The 23,212-nt window shown below is 35.4% G+C and overlaps 1 protein-coding gene across 1 annotated transcript; it reads left to right on the forward strand.

Moving 5' to 3' along the window:
* The first annotated feature begins 410 nt into the window (after window positions 1-410).
* On the forward strand, window positions 411-18,051 carry LOC123542905 (DNA-directed RNA polymerases I and III subunit RPAC1-like). Its single transcript, XM_045328954.2, has 11 exons — window positions 411-551; window positions 6,554-6,625; window positions 7,325-7,432; window positions 8,428-8,560; window positions 9,519-9,635; window positions 11,156-11,205; window positions 11,829-11,894; window positions 12,601-12,667; window positions 14,011-14,130; window positions 15,967-16,083; window positions 17,891-18,051. The coding sequence occupies exons 1-11, from the start codon at window positions 489-491 to the stop codon at window positions 18,004-18,006; spliced, it is 1,029 nt and encodes a 342-aa protein (XP_045184889.1). The 5' UTR covers window positions 411-488; the 3' UTR covers window positions 18,007-18,051.
* The last annotated feature ends 5,161 nt before the right edge of the window (window positions 18,052-23,212 follow it).

The raw sequence follows: 23,212 nt of genomic DNA on the forward strand, positions 1-23,212 counted from the left end.
CCGATCCTTTCCGACCAGCGCGGTTTATTCACTGACATGTATTTAAAAATAGAATATTTATATAGATCTATATATTCATATTTTCTAAAATATGTAAAATGGAAGAAATATAAAATGAAAACATACAACTATTTCTGAGGGGTCGAAATGTCATTGGGGTCGAATTGTCCAAGAAAATTAAATTTTGGGGTTGAAATGTCTCGGGGTTGAAATGTCTTGGGGTCGAAACGTCCAAGATTCTCTTTGATACACTGTTCTGTATTTTTATTCTGTTCCATTTAAAATTATTCCGTAATATATGTTCCGTCTTTTTAATTTCTGTTCCGTATTTTCAGTTGTTCCAATCCGTTCCGTTCCGTGTTTTAGTAATGGGCGCACGGCACGGTATGGCAAATACGCTCAACTGACATTCGGACATTATCGGATTTCATCCTGAATGTAAACACGTGAAATTTCAAGACGTTTCGTCTTCTCTTTTATTTTTCTTAATGATGGAGAGAACAAAAGAAATAAGAACACGTGTAGAGTTGAAAGAACACGGCCTTGAAAATGTAATTTGTGTTTTTACACATATGACATGACGGTATTTTCGAAGTGTCCGTACCAGTAGAGACTGTGTAGGACTATGGGTCTCCTTTTACAAGATATAATTTGTGGGTCATTTACATCATATTTTAGTTGAGATGACATATCAAATAAATGTAATCAGTATTCATGTAAAACTTTAATCAGATTAGTAAAGTTTGAAGTGCTATCCGCATCATTCCGATGCATGCACATCACAACTTATGTACCCACAGAAATTTAGTTATTCAAATGAAATGATTGTCTTACATGAAAGGTGCATTTTTAAAATTGAGTGTACTAATCATGTAAATGGCAATGGCAGGCTATTCGTACGACTTTCCCGTACTAATAGTGAAATAGCCCGCAGGTGGTTATTAGTATGGCAGTTTTGTATTACAATACATTGTACTGAAGTCATTCAACTGATATATTTTCAACCGATTTCGGAAATGACATAAAATTCACTTTGGTCATCATGTTACAAATAAAATGTCAGGTCTGAATTGGTGCAAACATGTCAAAGTGATGTGTGACAAACGTCAAGTATGAAACTAAATTAAAGGGCTTGGTATTCTTTTCAATAAATATGTTTAGATTCCAGACAAAATGTAAATTTTGGTGCATAAAATGTCAGGTCTGAATTGGTGCAAACATGTCAAAGTGATGTGTGACAAACGTCAAGTATGAAACTAAATTAAAGGGCTTGGTATTCTTTTCAATAAATATGTTTAGATTCCAGACAAAATGTAAATTTTGGTGCAAAAAAATCTTCAATTGGCGAATTTCATTGGCGCCTACAAGATAATTGTCGATCTGATCTTCTGATCTTTCTCAAGGACGCAATAACGGATTTTCCGATATTTAACGCTACACGAAGACAATACACAACATGTCAATATCGATTTACACCTCAGGGCATAATTTAAAACTTCGCCGAGTCACTAGAGCATTCCTCCACACAAGAACGATTATCAGTCAATCTGATTCGCCAAATTTAGCCCCGCCTACTTACACGAAAGCAAATGAAACGAAATATTAGCTGCGTGCTTCGTCTGATGCACCACCTTTTTTATGATGCAAAAAACGCGAGATAAATTTACAGGTTTTTTCAATGACAATCCGATTCGCCTAAGTAATCGAGACCGAGAAAATGCCGGAAATAATGACACGCCAAAGCGCGATCAAAAGATACACATATTCTCCGATCGTAAATAGATAAATTTTGCACAAGCGTTGTTAAATATCTACGCGTTTGTTAATTTCAGTCACGGTTGTATAATTTCAATCGAGGAATTTTTGAGATACAAATGAACTAAATCTACGCGTTTGTTAATTTCAGTCGCGGTCGTATAATTTCAATGAAGAATTTTTGAGATACAAATGAACTAAAGCAGTTCTTTTACGTGCCCAACGTAAAAGCATTGATATACACACCAATAATTTTAAAAAGCTCAACCCCAGAGCTTCAAAACAAAGTGCTAATAATATCTGTAGGTGGTATTTTCGCTATACATTAGTAAGTATGAAAAGAAATAGAAATTTAGTTATATATATATATATATATATATATATATATATATATATATATATATAATGAAACTTAAGCATTTTAAAAAGCTTTTCAAAAGTTATAAAATAATATTAAACAACACTGTTTTTGATAAATGACCTAAATAAATTATGAAATAAAAAGTTAAAAGAATAAAGAGATAAATATTCATGTTTTAAAAACATCTATTTAGTGAAAATGACCATTAAAGGGAGATAATTAAAAATGGCAAACTATATAAAGTGATAATTTTATAGATTGAGCAATTACTTTTGTTCAGAAAATGTTCTTGAAAATGGTTGAGAAGATTAAAAACTATTTTTGATTCAATGTGATATTAGGATAAATATTCATGTTTTAAAAACATCTATTTAGTGAAAATGACCATTAAAGGGAGATAATAAAAAATGGCAAACTATATAAAGGGATAATTTTATAGATTGAGCAATTACTTTTGTTTAGAAAATGTTCTTGAAAATGGCTGAGAAGATTAAAAACTATTTTTGATTTAATGTGATATTAGGATAGACTGGTTCAAGAGCAAATTGCACGGTTACTGTAAAGAATCAAATAAAAAAGAGATTGAAAAAGAAAATGGTATGAAGCCCATCACAGACTATTGCCTCCAACTTGAGAGCCACTGGTGCAAACTTTTCCTGATTGGCGAATTTGTTGGCGCAAAGTGAAATTAACCCAGAGGAAACCCTGGGTTCCTATGACTAATTTAATATTTGGGTCCTTACTAGATTATGCTATTATATTTATATGATAGATTATGCTATTATATTACGTATGCACACAACAGGGAAAGGTAAGTTTAGTAAGAGATTTGTACTGTTGTGAAAAACTGCATGTATATACATGAAACATAGATCTATAATTCTCTCTAACTGGTTTTGTTGAAAACACTTGGTCAGTGTGATGTAACAAATAAAAGTAATAAAATGCGTTATAGTAGGGGAAATCACTTCCTGTTTTATCTGTCTTCTCTTGATTTCCTTACCGGAAAAGTAAAGAAATTGGGTGAAATTATATCAGCCGAATATATTCAGTATAACGTGTAACACAAAACTGCCATACGAATAACCGCCTATCGGCTATTTCACTATTCATATGGGAGAGCCCTACGAATAGCCACTTTTCGGAATTTAACAATGGCTGCTTGTAGTGTCAGACATTTGATAGTGCACTAAAATAATTTTCTATGTCCTGTGGCGGAAAGAAATTTCATTAAGATTTAAAGCAAAAAAGATGTTATTACTAACTATTTCATTGTAGCAAAGAGCTTTAAAAATAAATAGATCGGCAACTTGAAAGGCATATAGAGCAAATCTCACCATCATCACATGGGAACTGAATGAGATCTCATTTTACCTGTGTATGAAACAGACAGCAGAAGGATAAAAATTTGTGTCGTGAAAAACCTTCGATCAGATTGTTTGTTTATAATGACACGGGGAAGGAATGAATTTATGATTGGAAGTCTGAAAAATTAACAGTTGTCATCTGAAAACTGGACCCAATTCGGTTTATTGCATGCCGGCCTTATAGCCAGTGGCGTCTGTTGATTTGATCATGAGTGAGACGCTTTAATAAGATAACACGGTGACACAAGCTTAAGTGAGATTATCTCCTGTTGCCATTCTGTGTATTTTATACTGCTTTGATTGTAGTAAGTCGGTCTCGGTTTTAAGTTTTTGTATGTAAGCTGGTATCTCAGTAACCACTTGTGGGAATGGATTGAAACTTCACACACTTATTCACTGTGATAAGATGACTTACATTGCACAGGTTCCATAACTCTATTTTGCTTTTTTACAAAATTATGCCCCTTTTTCGACTTAGAAATTTTTGGTTAAGGTTTTGTATGTAAGCTGGTATCTCAGTACTCACTAACGGGAATGGATTGAAACTTCACACACTTGTTCACTGTCATGATCTGACATGCACTAAGCAGGTCCCATAACTCTACTTTGTTGTTTTTTTTTCAAAATTATGCCCCTTTTTCCACTTAGCATTTTTTGGTTAAGTTTTTGTATGTAAGCTGGTATCTCAGTATCCACTAATGGGAATGGATTGAAACTTCACGTACTTGTTCACTGTCATGATCTGACATGTAATGCACAGGTCCCATAACTCTACTTTGCATTTTTACAAAATTATGCCCCTTTTTCGACTTAGAAATATTTGGTTAAGGTTTTGTATGTAAGCTGGTATCTCAGTACTCACTAATGGGAATGGATTGAAACTTCACACACTTGTCCACTGTCATAAGCTGATATGCACTGTGTAGGTTCCATAACCCTGTTTTGCATTTTTACAAGATTATGCCCCTTTTTAGCTCACCTGTCACATAGTGACAGGGTGAGCTTTTGTGATCGCCCTTCGTCCGTCGTCCGTCCATAAATTTCATTTATGATTTTATTTTAACCAAACTTGCACACAACTTGTATCACCATAAGATCTTGGTTCCTTTCTTGAACTGGCCAGATCCCATCATGGGTTCCAGAGTTATGGCCCCTGAAAGGGCCAAAATTAGCTATTTTGACCTTGTCTGCACAATAGCAGCTTCATTTATGATTTGATTTTAACCAAACTTGCATAAAACTTGTGTCACCATAAGATCTTGGTTCCTTTCTTGAACCGGCCAGATCCCTTAATGAGTTCCAGTGTTATGGCCCCAGAAAGGGCCAAAATTAGCTATTTTGACCTTGTCTGCACAATAGCAGCTTCATTTATGATTTGATTTTAACCAAACTTGCACACAACTTGTATCACCACAAGATCTTGGTTTCTTTGTTGAACTGGTCAGATTCCATTATGGGTTCCAGAGTTACAGCCCCTGATAGCCCTGGCCAGAATTATCTATTTTGACCTTGTCTGCACAATAGCAGCTTCATTTATGATTTGAATTTAATCAAACTTGCACAAAACTTGTTTCACCATAAGATCTCGATTCTGTGTTTGAACCGGCCAGATCCCATTATGGGTTCCAGAGTTATTGCCCCTGAAAAGGCCAAAATTAGCTATTTTGACCTTGTTTGCACAATAGCTGCTTCATTTATGATTTGATTTTAACCAGACTTATATAAAACTTGTATCACCACAAGATTTTGGTTCCTTGTTTGAACTGGCCAGATTCCAGGATAGGTTCCAGAGTTATGGCCCCTTAAAGGTCCAAAATTTGCTATTTTGGCTTTTGCAGCCATATAGAGACTTCATTTATGGTTTGATTTGATACAAACTTCCAAAATATCTTCAACAACAATAAATCTTGGATTCCATGACGAATCTGTCAGATCCAGTCGTAGGTTCCAGATTTATTTTATATCTGATTACCTCCCCTGATTGTAATTAAAATGGAATTATATCAGTAAGTACTTATTGGACTGACTTGAAATTTCATTATTGTCATTAGTTGGACTGAGACAATCAGGGTAGATAACTATGGACTGATTTTATGTCAAATTACCTCCCTTTATTTCAAATTAAAATGGGTATATCTCCATAACTAATGAAGATACCAAGACCACTTTTCTGTGGTACAACATGGATGGTACCTCCAACTTTTAGGTGTATTTTGACATATCTGTTCCTTGTAAGAATTTTGTTTTCTTTTTGGTTAAATTTCTTCCCTTTGTTGTTTGACCTTCTTGTCCTTAAGTGCAATGATAACAGGTGAGTGATATAGGGCCATCATGGCCCTCTTGTTTGACTTTTGTCTTCATTCAATTGACAAGGCTGTGGAAGAGTCGAGCGTTGCTGTCCTCCGAAAGCTCTTGTTTAAGGTTCTGCTAGTACATCAGAAGTTGTTCAGATGTTGCCATTTGCCACACTGTGAAAATAGGAAACCATAAATGCGTTTTCTCTCAGTTTAAAGGAAACATTTTCTTTGAATTAATGTTTAAAAAATTTGTCAATTTGAATGTTTTATTTATATTTTGGAAAATCTCTGACTGCTCAACAAGTATCAGACAAGCTGAAATAACTTATCTATTAGTAGTTCAATATATCATGTCGTTAAATGACACCATTTAATTTATTTTCATGATTGACATGTCCTGAAAAAGAATTTTTCTTATGCGAAATAGTGTCGAACACTTCTCATTAAGAGTATCAACTGAAAATAAACAGATACATTTGAGCCGTGCCATGAGAAAACCAACATAGTGGGTTTGCGACCAGCATGGATCCAGACCAGCCTGCGCATCCGCGCAGTCTGGTCAGGATCCATGCTGTTCGCTAACAGTTTCTCCAATTCCAATAGGCTTTAAAAGCGAACAGCATGGATCCTGACCAGACTGCGCGGATGCGCAGGCTGGTCTGGATCCATGCTGGTCGCAAACCCACTATGTTGGTTTTCTCATGGCACGGCTCATTTGTAATGTCTGCAACAACATATCCACTCACTTATAGTTGAAATATAATATGTTTCAGGTGCACAGTACAGACTTCCCAGGCTCTTACGAAGGCTATGATGACACGTGGAGTCAAGAAAAGTTTGAAAAGGTAGTGTTAGTTAACTCTTGAGTAAATCCTGTTTTATTTGCGTGTTATATGTACCTTGTCTTAGATTATCAATGGTTACAAGCCTGCACATTTTGAATCTTCTCCAAACACAGTTATTCATAAGCATACACTTATTGAACAGCTTCCCCAAGGGCAAGTAGTTTTAACAGGCAAGCCAACATGACATCATAATTTTTTACTTCCAAGTTTTGACTTTAGCCCAGCAATCTTACTAAGTTAGTGTTGAAAATAGAGTGGTCAAATAGCACAAAGTATGGACTGGCAATTTATATGAGGAGTCATATAATAATAAGGAATATTGCTGTTATTTCTCAGGATCATCTTCAGGGTGCATGGTTATAAAACTGGCTCAAAATACAATCTTTTCAACGGTCATTTTCGAGACTGATCTCAGAATCAGCAATTAGATGTTGGAGGTTTGAGACTGGTCTTCTGGTTCAGTTTTATACCAGTAGTCTTGGACCCAGTTATCAGACAGGGTCTTTGTTATAAGACAATCTTTCAAAAGTCTTATCCCTATAGTTTGCAACGGCAATCATCAGTCTCTATGGTTATGACTTTTAATTCTGTTTTTTCTTAGTTGTTAAATTTTCTAGCAGATTTCGACATAGACTTAACATCATCATTTTGAGGTCTGAGAAAGGTGAAATGTTTTCATAAGTTCATTCAATATTTCAGAATTTCCGTATAGAGATTGGGAGATCGACAGCAGAAGACCTGGAGTTTGACATGATAGGTATTGATGCAGCTATTGCAAATGCTTTCAGAAGGATCCTCCTTGCAGAGGTTCGTTCATAACCACTCTTAATTAACTTGTTCAAAACTTTATCCTGTGAATAAATAGAGGATATTACATGAGTGTCTTTTCATATTGAATTTACTAAACAAGTTGAATAACAAGTCAATTTGACCAACGTTTCCTATACTATAAAGGACGTTGACGTCGAAGCTTTATTACACTAGTGTATTATCATTTTTATGTAATGGCTGTATTACACTTGGGCGACGTCAAACGTGATAAATTATATTCTTTCCACTGATTTTGAAGTTAATGGTATACATTCTAAACTCATTTTTATAAGACTTCTCCAGTAGAAAAGTATTTGTCTGTCAGAGATTTGATGGAATGCATTCTAAACTTTGCTATTCAAAACTGACTTGAAAGCAATATTGTGGCAGACTTGTGAAATGCGTCATGAAGTAGTTTCATGTAAGCCAACATAAATATGACATATAATGTTATAAATCTCCACTGTATAATTGAAAATATTCTTTGAAGTATATCAACAGATGTATTTCATGATTTAATTTGTAGAAACATATATAATGCCATTCTGTAGTTGAAGTTCAGCCATCTTGTCAGACTGGCTTGCAATGGTTTGTAGATCTACCAATTTGCCGAACCATGTCAAAAACTGAAGAAATATCCTCGGAGATCCATAAAGCCTTCCTCCATAAAAATTAGACTTGCCAGACCTTTTGACTTTATACCCAGCAGAAAAAAATCAACTTGATTACAAATATAATACCATTTACCATTGTCTTACTATCTGTACTGGGCATCAGTAGGTGTCCAGTTACGAATGTTGGATAGAGGGAAGGAATTACATTTTAATTATTCATTTTATATTAGCAATGCTCTACAAATAGCATCTTTATAGGTCAGTGAATAGATCAGATGCACTTACTGATATATAGTATTGTCAATAGGAAAACTTTGTAGCTGTAGAATTGTGATTCTGAGTAGAGTTGTTATAATTGTTCACTTCTGTATTTAACAGGTTCCCACCATGGCTATAGAGAAAGTACACATATACAACAACACCTCTATTATACAAGATGAAGTGTTAGCCCACAGACTGGGACTTATTCCAATCAAAGCTGATCCTAGACTCTTTGAATATAAACAAGATGGTAAACATTAATTTGATGGTTTTAAGCTGAATGAAAGATTATCTTAAAAGGACACATGAATAAATGTATTAAGTGGCACAATAAGTTTCACCATTACATTGGAATTTATGTTACATAAATTCATTGTTATACACTAGGACTTAAGGACTGGCTTGTTCTGTCAGTATTCAAAGCAATTGCCTGAGATCTGAAGGATCAATAGTTTAAACTATTGACGGGCAAGTCATTCAATAAATGTTTTATTACATGATATCAGAAATTAATTTTCACTGTTTTGTTTTCACTTTTTTGACTTGTTATCCCAGTATGCATGTGTTGAATATAGTCTGGTCATATAGCACAAAATATGGACAGGGGATTTATATAAAGAGTCATGTAATAATTTCAGATATAGCAGACAAAAGGTACAAAAATAAAAGATTTGCCACACTTTTGAAAGTATGTTAGTAATGCAGTACAGTCAAACAACAATCACTTGGAGTTGTAAAGGCTTGAGCAAAATGACCTAAATACCCAGGGTTTCAAAAAGGGATGCCAGTAAAGGAAATTGTCGGGACCACAGGGATTGCTCAAGTCAGCCCCGTTGCTCAAGCCACCAAACAGTGTTTCACTGTACATACATTCATTTTGTTTTATAAAACAGTATTGGTTGTTGTAACCATGCTAGTGCTGTTGTTGAAAACAAATTCTTTGAGTGGTTCTACAAATGGATGTTTGTGATCTAGCTTTCATAATCTGCAGATGGGTTTACAGATCTTTGGTTTTTGACTAAGTATGCCTAGGACTGACAGCTTACAGGTTATTATTAGCTGATGCATATGCATTGTTATCAAGACTGGGTATAGTTTTTTTACAGACTTCATTTACATTATTTTTCTGAACATACAGAGTTATTTCATCCTAAGCTTATAACAGATGATTTAACCAGATTAATGTTTGTTATTATACTTGTTTGTAGCTGATTCAGAGCCTACAGAAGAAGACACGATACAGTTTGAACTGAAGGTGAAATGTACACGTAATCCACATGTAAAAGATGCCACAGATCCTGATGAACTCTACAAGGACCATAAAGGTATCTTTCGCCTGATTTTATTAGTTTATTAGTTCACCTACTTTAATGATTACAGCTCAGTTTTTCTCACCTAGCAGGTCGCCATTCTGCCAAAACTGAAAAAAAGAGCTTTGCTTGTAGAACTTAATTTTGTCATCAGAATTAAAATTTTATAATCCAACAAATTCTATTCATATGTTAACATGTTATGATTTTATGCCCCCGGCATCTACTGATGCGGGAGGCATATAGTGATTGTCCTGTCCTTCCGTTCGTCCGTACGAGGTTAACCAAATGGGACCATTTCGTCTAGCATCAATACCCCTTACTAGAATGACTTGATACTAATGCAGATGTAACCTGTGACCATTCCTCATCTTCAGACATCAACTGACCTCAGTTTGACCTTGAACTTGACCTCGTTTTAGACTTAAGTTGCTTTGTATCAACAAGGATGCCAACGGGGGCATCAAGCGTTTATTGAAAGCAGCTTCTTGTTCTGGCAAGTTTTTGAAAGCTTGGTTACAAATGTATATAGATGAATAGCGAGAGCTATTCTGCTCACCTGCATGTTAGCGGTGGTGCTGTAAGCATAACACCTTGGTTAAAGTTTTGTATTAAAAATATATAACACAGTGACTATTGTTTGTATAAAATTGAAACTTCACAGAAGGTTTTCCTGTCAACAGACCTACAGGAAAAAACAAGCTAGATAGCTCTTGACAGAATTAAATGTAAATTGTGGCCCTTTTTTTACTGAGAGAATTAGGTTAAAGAATAAGATTAAAGCTTTGCATGTAATTATTGAGCTGTTTCTTTGAAACAAGTACATGTATTTGATAAAAACTTTACACAAGGCTTTCTACTCATAAAATGTACTGATATAATCAAGTTAGAGAACTATTGGTTGAAAACAATTCAAATTGTGACCCTTTCTTGGCTAGAAAGTGTGTCATCATTGGCATAATGAAATTATAAGTAGATTGGAATAGTCTTATGTTGTCCAGTCTTACTGTGATGGAAGTTGTACTGTCATTCCGTATCATCTAACATAGCTAGTTGGATTACTGCTGCATGTTTGAGCCTCAACTACTGTTACGAGATTCTGTGTGAGGAAGGTCTGTGGTCCCACCTAGATGTCTGTCAAAACCTGAGCTGATGCATAAGGAAAACCCAATGTCTGTTGCCAGCATGAAACCTGTAAAGTCATTATGTGTCAGCCCGCCTGCACTTAGCGTTGGTCTACGAAAGGCGGGGTCGCGAGTTCGATCCCCGGGTGGGGCGTATGTTCTATGTGACGATTTGATAAAAGACATTGTGTCTGAAATAATACGTCCTCCACCTCTGATAATTCATGTGGGGAAGTTGGCAGTCACTTGCAGAGAACAGGTTTGTACTGGTACAAAATCCAGGAACATTGGTTAGGTTAACTGCCCGTCGTTACATGACTGAAATACTATTGAAAAATGGCATTAAACCCAAAACAAACAAACAAACATTATGTGTTCTAATGTCAGTTTCACATTCTCTCTTTTTTTCAGTCACAACAAAACATTTAAAGTGGATTCCTATTGGTAATCAGGCACAGATAGTAAGTACTTCACTTGAGGTTATAAAACTAAAGTAGAAGAACAGTCTTGTCAATTTCAAAACTGAGCTCTGAATTTTGAGACTTGTCTCCAGACTCTGTTTAATAAACTTGGACTTTGTATGTTGTTGATAGCTCTTGATGTTTGTACCAATAATTTCTTCAAGCAAAATTAGAAGTCACAATTAGGGACAAAATATACAGGTCAAAATATTAAAGGAAAGAAATAGAAATTTCAGGATATCACCAGATATGTTGGAAATAGCTTAAAAATTATATTTATACATTTAACAAAATATAGCAGTGACTTACACAAGAAATCAGCAATATTTTTCATCAGTGGTGTGTAGCAGAAATTTACAGTTCAGCTGATCAAGAATTGTCATAAATGTGTAGCAGGCTCTGTATTTGAAACACCTTAATATTACAACAGAAAATATAAAAAAAATATAAATAAAACTAATTGAACATTTTCCTTATCCTGTCATTCATATGTGACTTTAGCTTAGTCTCATTTACTTTTAAAAGGTAATGCATCTTAAAACACGTTGTTTTCTGTATGTGGTATTCTCGAGTTTTGTCTTGTTGTATTGAGACAAAAGTGTGTTACTCTATTTTTATTGTAGTTTAAAGAAGGAGACATCAGGCCAGTACATGATGACATTCTCATTGCCAAACTCAGACCTGGTCAGGTAAGAGTGTGTGGGAAAGAATTGTTGTTGTTTTTTTTATAAAAATGATAAACTCAGAGACCTAAGTTGAATATGTTCCTATAAATTATTGAAATAGTTTTCTGTGGCCTTTGATATATGACAAGGTGTTATAGTAGCATTACATTAATTAGGGATATGGAATACTCTTACTACATGTTTCAAACTTACTTGACTAAGTAAGTTATTTTGATGTTGAGCTATGCGATGAATTCTACAGTGTGTTAATTCTATCTTTTGTCATCAGACAAGTAAAGTAAACCCAAGAAGTTTTAACTTATATTTTGTCACGAACATACCATCTTATTATTTTGTTGATCAGTTTTAATGCAACCCTACGGAAAACAATTCCTTGTTAAGAAAGTAATCACCAGTGTTGATGTTTTTTGTGTCAAAATGCAGTTTTTAATGAGAATTAAAATAATGATCTGAAATAACAATAACAGCAGCCTAGGAAATTATGAATGGTGAGTTTAAACTCCCAACTCCACTTCTATATCTTGCACCATCCTCGAACTAAAATTAAAAACTTTCTCCTAAAAGGGTCACCCATATGGTTTCCTTTTGGTGACTAAATAAGCTTCCATGTACACTATATAGTAAATAGAGTATGCATTTGTTTTGGTTGTTTTGAATGTATATCCCAACAGCTGTAATTTAGGTTAACATAACTATTTCTTGATTACAGGAGTTAGACTTGAAGTTATTTTGTGTTAAAGGTATTGGACAAGATCATGCAAAGTTTTCTCCTGTTGGTAGGTACACTTTTTGTTTTATCTTAGTGATTTTAAGTCTATAGTGTACTGCAATTCGTATTGTCCCAGGAATTTATGAAATTTGATGCAAAAAATATATGAGCCGTCACGTGCCATGAGAAAATCAACATAGTGCATTTGCGACCAGCATGGATCCAGACCAGCCTGCACATCCGCGCAGTCTGGTCAGGATCCATGCTGTTTGCTAATGGTTTCTCTAATTGCAATAGGCTTTGAAAGCGAACAGCATGGTGGCAAATGCACTATGTTGGTTTTCTCATGGCGTGGCTCATATATGATTTATACTGGTTGTAGGTTTTGTAGATTGACTATTTGAAGAACAGGTCAAGCTATTGCACTCATTTGTTTATCTCCTTAATTACTGCCCCTGTAATCTTCAAACCTCAAGTTAAGATTGATCTAGAAAGGAGTAGACATCTTTGGTTTTATTACAGTGTTGGTTAAAGTTTTATGGTTCTCAATTTCACTGTAACTTCATACATTTACATCTTGAAATGTTTCTTAGTACCTGTATCCCAGATACTCCCACTTCTACTCCCCTCCCTACCCTTTTCACCCCACTCCTTAACCCAATCTAGCAAAATATTTTTTTTACATTCCTTACAATGAAATTTATCTCCTATTGTTTCTTAGCATCATAGCCCTTCAACCTCTCACTTCCCCAATAAAGAAACAGACTTTTATGTTTCTCTCACTTTCATTTATGTTACATCTCATATGGTTCCTTAGTATCACTCAATTCCACTTACATTTTGGTAAACATTTTCGAATAGATTAGCGCTCTGTTCTTCGTAAAGCTTTTGTTTACAAAGTTATGCCCCCTTTTCAACTTTTTGTTAAAGTTTGTATGTAGGCTGGTTACTCAGTAATGACTAGTGGGAACTGATTGAAACTTTATTAGGTACACATGTCCAGTAACTCTGCATTGCTGTTTCATAAATTTTTTCAACATAGCAAGTTTTTAATGTGACCTGTTATCTGTTGAAGAGCTGTTTTATTATTCACACTTGTTCCCCTATTGTATCTTTTATGTATATTTTTTTTTAATTTTCACTTTTTTCTAGTGACAAGGCTTTGAAAGAGTCAAGCTTTGTCTTCCAAAAGCTCTTTTGATTTTAACAACTTCTAAAAGGGTATTATCTTTCAAGTTGATCAGATAACCAAATAAAAATGTAATAACCAGCCCTTTACCAGACATTATATTTTGAAATCATAAGACTTCAGTTATTAGTATACTCTTCAAAAATGAGGTGATTACTGAAGATGATGATGATAACTTGTCATGGATTTGTTTGTTTAACATCTCTACGTATGTTTTGTAGCTACAGCCTCATATAGACTGTTACCAGATATCACATTGTTAAAGCCTATAACTGGAGAGCTAGCAGTGAAATTGCAGAGATGTTTTTCTCCTGGAGTTATTGAAATTGACACTGTAGATGGTAAGTAAAACAAATAGAGTTTAATTGTGAAACTATCTTCATCAATTTCTGTGGAAAACTGTACTCGTATTTTGTCATTTGGATCAAACACTTATGAATTGTTAAGAGAAAAAATATTTCATCAGATTCATTAGAGAACAAGGAAGAATGATTTCTCACTTTGGTTGGATAATAGATCATATTGAAGGTAATATCAGTAATGTCAAAGCTTAACTGTTGGTTTAAACATAAATCTCAGTGTGAAAAAGATTTTTATCAGATTAACTGAAGTGAATACAAGTATTTCTCCTTGCAATATAATCATGGTATAAAAGATTTTGGGGGACACAAAAGGTCACCGTATGACCTATAACTCTCATGGTGTGACACTAAAAACAACAAAAACAATAATTATATAAAACAAAATACACAAATAAAATACAGAAATTCCATCTGGCTCAAAGCATTCGAAAATGGCCCTAAAAATATGATCCTGGAGAGAATTTTTCCAGCAAACCTATCTTTTATACCTACATTGCAAGGAGAAATACTTTTAACCTTTCTTAACCTCTAATGTGCATCAAAGTGACTTAGAGCATTGATACTGTTGTAGGGCCTCCACTGGACCTCAGAAAGTTGTAGCCACTTTTTGAGAGAAACTGCCAAATTGAAGCTGAATTGCTGAAATTTGGCCACATCAATAAAATTCTTGTCACCACTTTCAAAAACCTGTAGCTAGTTCTTTGAATTTGTAGCATTTTGCTTCATTGGCGAATGGCAGAGGAGGCCCTGTTTTGTAGTATGGGGCCTACATAGCCTAGTGCTTAAGGTCACTGACTTGCTTGCCTCCGATGTTGGATATTGAACCTCACTTTGGATTCTTCATGTGAGACAACCATCCACCTTGCTTATGGAAGGTTGGTGGTTCTACCCAGATGGCCATCCAGAACAGTATTCTTAGCTGCACCATGTGTCTACTTCCATCATCAAAAAGCCAGAAAAGTTTTAATGATATAAATGAGCCGCGCCATGAGAAAACCAACATAGTGGCTTTGCAATCAGCATGGATCCAGACTTGCCTGCACAGTCTGGTCAGGATCCATACTGTTCGCTAACAGTTTCTTTAATTCCAATAGGCTTTGAAAGCGAACAGCATGGATCCTGACCAGACAGCGCGGATGCGCAGGCTGGTCTGGATCCATGCTGGTCGCAAAGCCACTATGTTGGTTTTCTCATGGTGTGGCTCAATTTATGTTGGTGTGACTCTAAACCCAACAAAAAACTGTTGTAGTTTCAAAGATTTACAGAAACATTGAAGGGAACAAATAATAAAAGCAGGGTTTGCAATTTGGGTTGCATATCTATATAATGTTAATGTAATTATAATTGAAAATATTTTGAAATGGGAGATAAGATAACAGCAAATGAAGTGTGAGTTAAGGATGTTTGCAAGAAAAAGTAGGTATAGTTACATTTAACATTGTAATGTTACATGTTAATGTCCGTAAAGTACCTGGTTAAACAGTAATAGATGATGAATGAAGAAAGAAAATAGGATTACCTTAAAAATTGAAACTTAATGACATATCACTCTAACCTGATCCGTACTTACTGGTATAAGTTTAGAAAAACATCAAGGATGTATGATATATGTTTTTTCTGAATTTTCCTTAGATAATAATTGAAACATCTTAATAACAAGATTTATTTTAGCAGTCTCAAAATTTTCTTGGCAACCCTTGTACTAGCTGTTTGTACTTTAGTGTAACTTAATTAATATCCATACATGTTTTTTCATGCTAAAAATGTGTGATCGAATGTTAATCAGTCATCAGTTATTTAGTACTTCTCATTTAGGTGAGCAGAAAGCTAGAGTGGCTCATCCTCGTAAAGATACATGTAGCAGAGAAGTGTTCAGACATGATGACCTCAAAGATCTTGTAAAATTGACCAGGGTCAGAGATCATTTTATATGTAAGTATTGGCACTCCCAGTATGTTAATGTTTTAGTAGCTGCAGTATCATGTGAAAACATTTTAGTTGTGTCCGCTTATTTTGAGCTCACCTGAGCCAAAGGCTCATGGTGAGCTTTTGTGACCGCTCAATGTCCATTGTCAGTCGTGTTTGGTCAGTCGTTCGTCCATCCGTCAACAATTTCTAAAGAAATCTTCGTTTTCAAAACCATTGAGCAGAATTACACCAAACTTCACAGAAATTATCCTTTGGTGGCCCCCTTTCAAAATTGTTCAAAGAATTGAATTCCACACAGAAAACTGGTTGCCATGGCAACCGAAAGGAAAAACTTAAAAAATCTTGTCCAAAACCGCAAGGTATAGAGCCTCAATATTTGTCATGTGACATCATTTAATGGTCCTCTATGAAGGTTGGTCAAATTATGCCCCAGGGGTGAAAAGAAGTATTACATAGACTTATATAGGAAAAAACTTAAACAATCTTCTTGTCTGAAACCACAAGACCTAGGCCTTTGATATTTGGCATGTAGCATTGCCTTGAGGTCCTCTACCAAGATTGTTCAAATTATTACCCTGGGTTGAAAATAGGCCCCGCCCAGATGGTCCCAAGTTTTACATAGACTTATAAAGGAAAAAGATTTAAAAGATCTTTTTGTTTGAAACTGCAAGGCCTAGGCTTTTGATATTTTGTATGTTGCATTGCCTAGTGGTCCCCTACCAAGATTATTCAAATTATTACCCTGAGGTGAAAAGAGGCCCCACCCAGGGAGTCCCAAGTTTTACATGGACTAATAAACTTTAAAAATCAACTTGCCTGAAACTACAAGGCCTAGGTTTTTGATACTTTGTATGTTGCATTGCCTAGTGGTCCTCTACCAAATTTATTCAAATCATGCCCCTGGGGTGAAAAGAGGCCCTGCCCTGTGGGTCCCAAGTTTTACATAGACTTGTACAGGAAAAAACTTCAAAAATCTTCTTGTAAGAAAGTTCAAGGCCTAAGCCTTTGATATTTTGTATGTAGCTTTGCCTAGTGGTTCTCTGACAAGATAGTTCAAATAATGCCCCTAGGGTGAAAGGAGGCCCCGCCCTGGGGGTCACTTGTTTTTTGAGTTATATAGGAAAAAATACTTTAATTTTTTTTTTAAAAATCTGATCATATTTCCTAGACTGTTTAATTATAATTACCTGATGACCCCAAGTAGGGGTCACTTGACTGTGACTGTGACCTTGACCTACAGACTTACTTTCTTGTTTTTTAAGATACAGCCTTGAAATTTGGATGACTTGTACACCGATCTTAAAACTGACTTTCATTCACCATGGATGTGATCTACTGACCTACTTTCTTAATAATTTAACATCGTTTAACATTTGAAACATGTACCTCACCTTACTCAGGTGAGTGATCCATGGTCATCATGACCCTCTTGTTATTTGGAAGCCTACTCCCAGTATCAAATTCAAATGTACTCTTTAAAACTACAAAATAAAACACTAGATCCAACTCTTAAATTCTTGTGGTCATATTTTCATAATTACTTCAACTTGCTACAGATTCCACTTTGACAAAAAATGTTTGTATGAAATACAACATCACGCGGACATATTGAAGATAAACTTTAGGGATAGGCAACAAACTTTTATTCCGATGATATCACAGTTTACAATTGGTGAAAGATTTCTTCATTATGAACAAGCTTTTTATTACAAACACTTCGGGCTTGACCAATTCAAACACTACATTAGATGCTCTAAAGAAGAGAAAATCATATTGGGGCTTTATAAAATATTCCTTATCTTTTTTTCAGTCAGTGTAGAATCAACAGGAATCCTACCACCAGAGGTGTTGGTGTCGCAGGCAATACAGGTGCTCATGGCAAAATGTAGGGACGTTATCAGAGAACTGGATGATAAAACTGTTTAGTTTATGAACAAAAAAAAAAATCAGTTATTAAAAATGCATAAAAGACTTGAAAAGTTGTTTTTCATTATTGTACACATACTTCTTCAGAATAACTTTTACCTTATGTAAGTGTTCAACCTGTTGCTGTGATCATATGTCAGGTTTACTCAGCATTATGGTTAACCATTGGGACTGGAAATTTTGGAGGGGGGTGGGAGAGCAGTGCATTTTTGACCTCCCAAAAAAGTAGCATAACCTTAGAAATACACAAACATTAAAAGCTTGCTTGTCTTTTAAAACCAAATTCTTTACTTTAATAGTGAAAGATGAAAATTTACATGTTGTTGGTAGCCTGCAAGCTACTTTACTTGTGGCAAACCTTTTCCTCACATAGGCCATTAGGACTGGTTTTTCTCTGAAGAAAATTATACAGTGACTTAATCATTTCCTGAAAACAGCCTGAAGTATTCATTGCCTTTAGACTGGAAAATAAGAATATTTTGTCAACACTGCTCATGTAACTATAGCTTAGTTTACTGTCTGCCACATTAAGCTACTAATGATCAGTGCAGAATGGGATTTAAGAGTGAGAGGGCAATCAGAAGTGCTTCATTGTGGATTACTTCCCTTTGCTAAGAAAAATCAACACTAATAGTTGTGCTGAATTATATTATATTGCTTTCCATCTCTTGAAGCAGGAAGGTTGAAACATTTATATTTTAGCTGAATTTTTCAGCAGTTGAATGGTACAAAATGAAATTAGACATAACAAAATTTTCAACCAAAAACATTTTTATGCAGAGAGATGGTAAATGTATTTATGATGAAGTGTCTTGTCCATCAGTCTGTCCTTCAGACTGGCCATCTGTCTGTCCGTTTGAATTTGTGTCCTGCATATCACAAAAAGTATTTGACCCAGTCAACAAACCTCACAGGATTGTCATTCAGCATGTAATTTTGTGCACCAGACTTTTTAATTAGGATCTCACACAGCCAGGCCAGAGTTATGGCCCTTGAATTTGTCAAAAATATTAATAAAAAGGCCTGAAAGTTTGTCACATGTATCTCAAAAAGTATTTGACATAGGATTATAAATGTAGGAATATTATTCTACATGTGAAGTTGTGCACCTGGGATTTTCGTTGAGATTTCACTTAGCCAGACCAGAGTTATGGCCCATGGCTTAGTCAAAAATACATTCATAAAAGGGCATAAATATTTGTGTCACATGCATCTCAAAAATTATTTGACTTAGAGTCATGAAACATAAGAGGATTGTTATATAGCATGTGAAGTTGTACACAAAGTGTTCTGTTTGGGATATCAGTCAGCCAGACCAGAGTTATGTCAAAAATATGTTGAAAATTGCATAAAAATTTGTGTCCCATGTCTGTCAGAAAGTACTTGACCTAGAGGACTGTTATATAACATGTAAAGTTGTGCACCGGTGTTTTGTTTGAGATTTAACTTAGACCAGAGTTATGGTCCCCAGCTTAGTTAAAAATACACATAAAGTGCCTAAAAGTTTACATTGCATATCCAAAAATATTCACATAGAGTCATGAAACCATGTGCAAAGTGCAGTGACAGGAAGTGGGGACATCAATGTCTTGTGGACACACATCTAGTTTTGCCTAAACTGAAGAAATAGTTCCATTCTTTCGTTGGTTTGACACAAAAGTTTTGCATGTAAGCAGATTTATAGAAAACTACAAAACTGAATGCTTCAAAGTTCACACAAGTTTTTGCCATCATGAAAGGACATCACTGGACAAGGTGAATTGTTCCCTGCGTAACAATTTTTATGCCTCACTGCAAAGAAAAGAGGTATATTATTTTGCTAATTGTCAGTCAGTCTGTAGACCATTTGGTTTCTGATCAGTGCCTAGAGAATGCTTGGTATCACAATAATCAAACTTTATAGAGTGATTGCCTGTGGTCAGCAGATGACCCCTATTGTTTTAGGGGTCACTAGTCCAAAGGTCAAGGTCACAATGACCTTGACACATAAAAAGTTTCCTATCAATAACTAGAGTGCTTTGGTCAGTAGATGACCCCTATTGTTTAAAAGGGATCAAATGTCAGGTCACAGTGATTCCTTTGGGGGTCAGTAGGCCAATGTCAAACTTGAGACTTAAACCATTGTCTGCTCAATAACCAAAGAATGCTTTAGCCAGTAGTCATTGGCCTTCATAGGATGCTTGCACGTTGTCAGTAGATGACCCCTTTTGGTTTGGGGGTCAGTAGGTAAAAGTTTAAAGTCACAGTGACCATGAGACTGATATTGTTTTACACTCGATATCTAAAGAACATTTTGACCTACAGTCATCAAACTTTATTGGATGATTACCTATGGTTAGTAAATGACTTCTATTGTTTAAGGGGTCAATAGGTTAAAGGTTCATAGTGACCTCTAGATGGAAAATGGTTTCTGCTCAATAACTAAAGTAGGCTTTGTACTGCAGTCGTCAAACTTCATAGAATGATTGCCTGTGGTCAGTAGATGACCCTTATTATATAAAGGATTGGTATGTAAAAAGGTCAAGGTAATAGGGACCTTGAGACTAAAAATGGTTTCTGCATACTTACAATTGTCAAACTTCGTAGGATGATTGCCTGTGGTCTATGACCCCTAATGTTTTGGGGATCTGTAGGTCAAAGTTCAAGGTCACAGTGACCTCTCAACTGAAGACCATTTCTGCTTAATAACTAAAAAACGCTTTGAACTATGGTTTTCAAACTTTACATAATGATTGCCTGTGATCAGTTGATGAACCATATTGTTTTGTGGGGTCTGTAGGTTAAAGTACAATGTCACTGTTTCCTCAAAAGAAAACTGCTTCTGCTCAGTAACTAAATAACGCTTTCACCTACAGTCTTCATACTTCATAGGATGATTGACTGTGGTTAATAGATATCTCCAGTTGTGTTGGTGGTCACTCCGTAAAAGATTAAGGTTATAAAGATCTTAAAAAAGACTTAAAATGGGACTGGCAGAAATAATTGATATATGTCGTCGTGCGGTGTGTGTCGTCTGGCGTCCGTCGTCTGTCAACATTTGCCTTGTTAACACTCTTTATGCAACAGTTGTGACCCAATCTTTATGAAATTGGTCAGAATGTTTGTCTTGATGACATCTAGGTGAGATTCGAAACTGGGTCATTTGGGGTCAAAAACTAGGTCACCCGGTCAAATCAAAGAAAAAGCTTATTAACACACTAGAGGTCACATTTTTTACCCTATCTTCATGAAATTTGGTCACAATGTTTATCTTGATGATCTTTAGGCCAAGTTCGAATCTGGGTCATGTTGGGTCAAAAACTAGGGCACTAGACCAGATCAAAGGAAAATCTTGTTAAGACTCTAAAGACCACATTTTAAGTTTGAAACTCATGAGAAATAGAATGTTTGTCTTGGTGAAATCTAGGTCAAGTTTGAATATGGGTCATCTGGGGTCAAAAACTAGGTCACTTAAACAAATCAAAGAAAAGCTGTGTGTGCAATAAGGGCTGCATTTTTGACAAGATATTCGTGAAATTTGATCTGAATGATCTTCTTATCGAATATGGGTCATCTGGGGTCAAAACAAGGTCACCTGGTCAAATCAAAGAAAAAACTTGTGTATGCAATAGGGGCTGCATTTTTCATTTGATGTGCATGAAACTTGATCAGAGTGTTTGTTTTCATGAAATTTTATCTGGATCAAGTGGGTTCAAAAACTAGGTCACCATGTCAAATCAAAGAAAAAGCTTGTTTACACTCCTGGGGCCACATTTTATATTCAATTTTCATAAAACTTGGTCAGAATGTTTGTTATCTTGGAAGTCCTGGATGATTGCGAATCTGTGGTCAAAAACTAGGTCCCTAGGTCAAATCAAGAGAAAAACTTGTTCACACTCTAGAGGCCACTTTTTTGCTCCAATCTTCAGGAAACTTTGTCAGAATGTTTATTTTCATAAAATCTTGGAGAGTTTTTAATCTGGGTCATGTGGGGTCAAAAACTAGGTCTCTAGGTCAAATCAAAGAAAATGCTTGTTTACACTCAAGAGGCCACATTTTTGTTCAAATGAAAATTGGTCAGGATATTTGTCTCCATGAACTCTCGAACAGGTTAAGAATTGGGACAGGTTGGGTAAAAAACTAGGTCACTAGGCAAAATTGAAGATAAATCTTGTTAGCTCTCTAGAGGCCACATTTTTGCTCCAATCTTCATGAAACTAGGTCAGAATGTTTATCTCCTTGAAAACTCAGACTAGTTTGAAACTGGGTCATATGGTTTCAAAAAGTAGGTCACTAGGTCAAACATGTTTACACTATTAGTGTGTTAGTCAGGTGAGCCATCTTGGCCCACTTGTTATTTTAACAGGTTTCTCAGAAGCTGTTTGACTAAATATACACTTTCAAATTCTTCATTATTCTGTGATGTCATGAAATGACCGCTCTGAACCAGGTTTCATAACTTTTATTTACAGTTTACAAGATTGTGCCCCTTTTTCAACTTGGAACATTTTGGTAAAGCTAATTTGTAAGTTAGCACTATGTAGGGCTTCAAATTGTCATGTGTGTTGTCATTATACAGTTAAATCTATAAGAAGATCCTTTAAAAGCATAGAATGCAACCAAGAAAAAATGTAGTGGACACTGTTTGATTGAGCCTGTTCATGAGAGGTGGTGGAAAGTGCAGCAGCCAGTATGCCCCCTAACACCAACTTATGAGGAGTTCTGTTACATAGATATTGAATGTACTTTATGATCCAAAAGGACCAGAAAATAAAACAACACTGAATCTAAGTATGGGAAGACTTTCTGAGGCCGCCACTCAGCACTTAAAGATAGCTGTCGTGATAGCTGATAAAATCAGTAAAGAGAACATTTGAAAGGATAGCATGTATCCAAGCAAAATAATAGCAGGCTCCGTTTGAGTCTGTTCATGGGTGATAATGGAAAGTGCAACACCCCTCATGCCCCCTAGAAACAACTTAAGTGGAATTCTGTTGCCTGGGTATTGAAAAGACCCCATGATTCCAAAAGACAAGAAAATATAGCAACACTTGTTTCATTATAAATAAAAAGATCACATGTTAAGAAATTGTATGCCATGTCATCTACTATCACATCAGATTACTTTGGTAATTCTTTTGATATTTGTACAGTACCAGAGAAAAAAAAACATTTCCCCTGTAAGAATTTCATGAAAATATTGGAACCATTTTTCAATGCAAAATTG

The sequence above is a fragment of the Mercenaria mercenaria genome, chromosome 1, assembly GCF_021730395.1.
Source record: "Mercenaria mercenaria strain notata chromosome 1, MADL_Memer_1, whole genome shotgun sequence".
Lineage (NCBI taxonomy): Eukaryota > Metazoa > Mollusca > Bivalvia > Venerida > Veneridae > Mercenaria > Mercenaria mercenaria.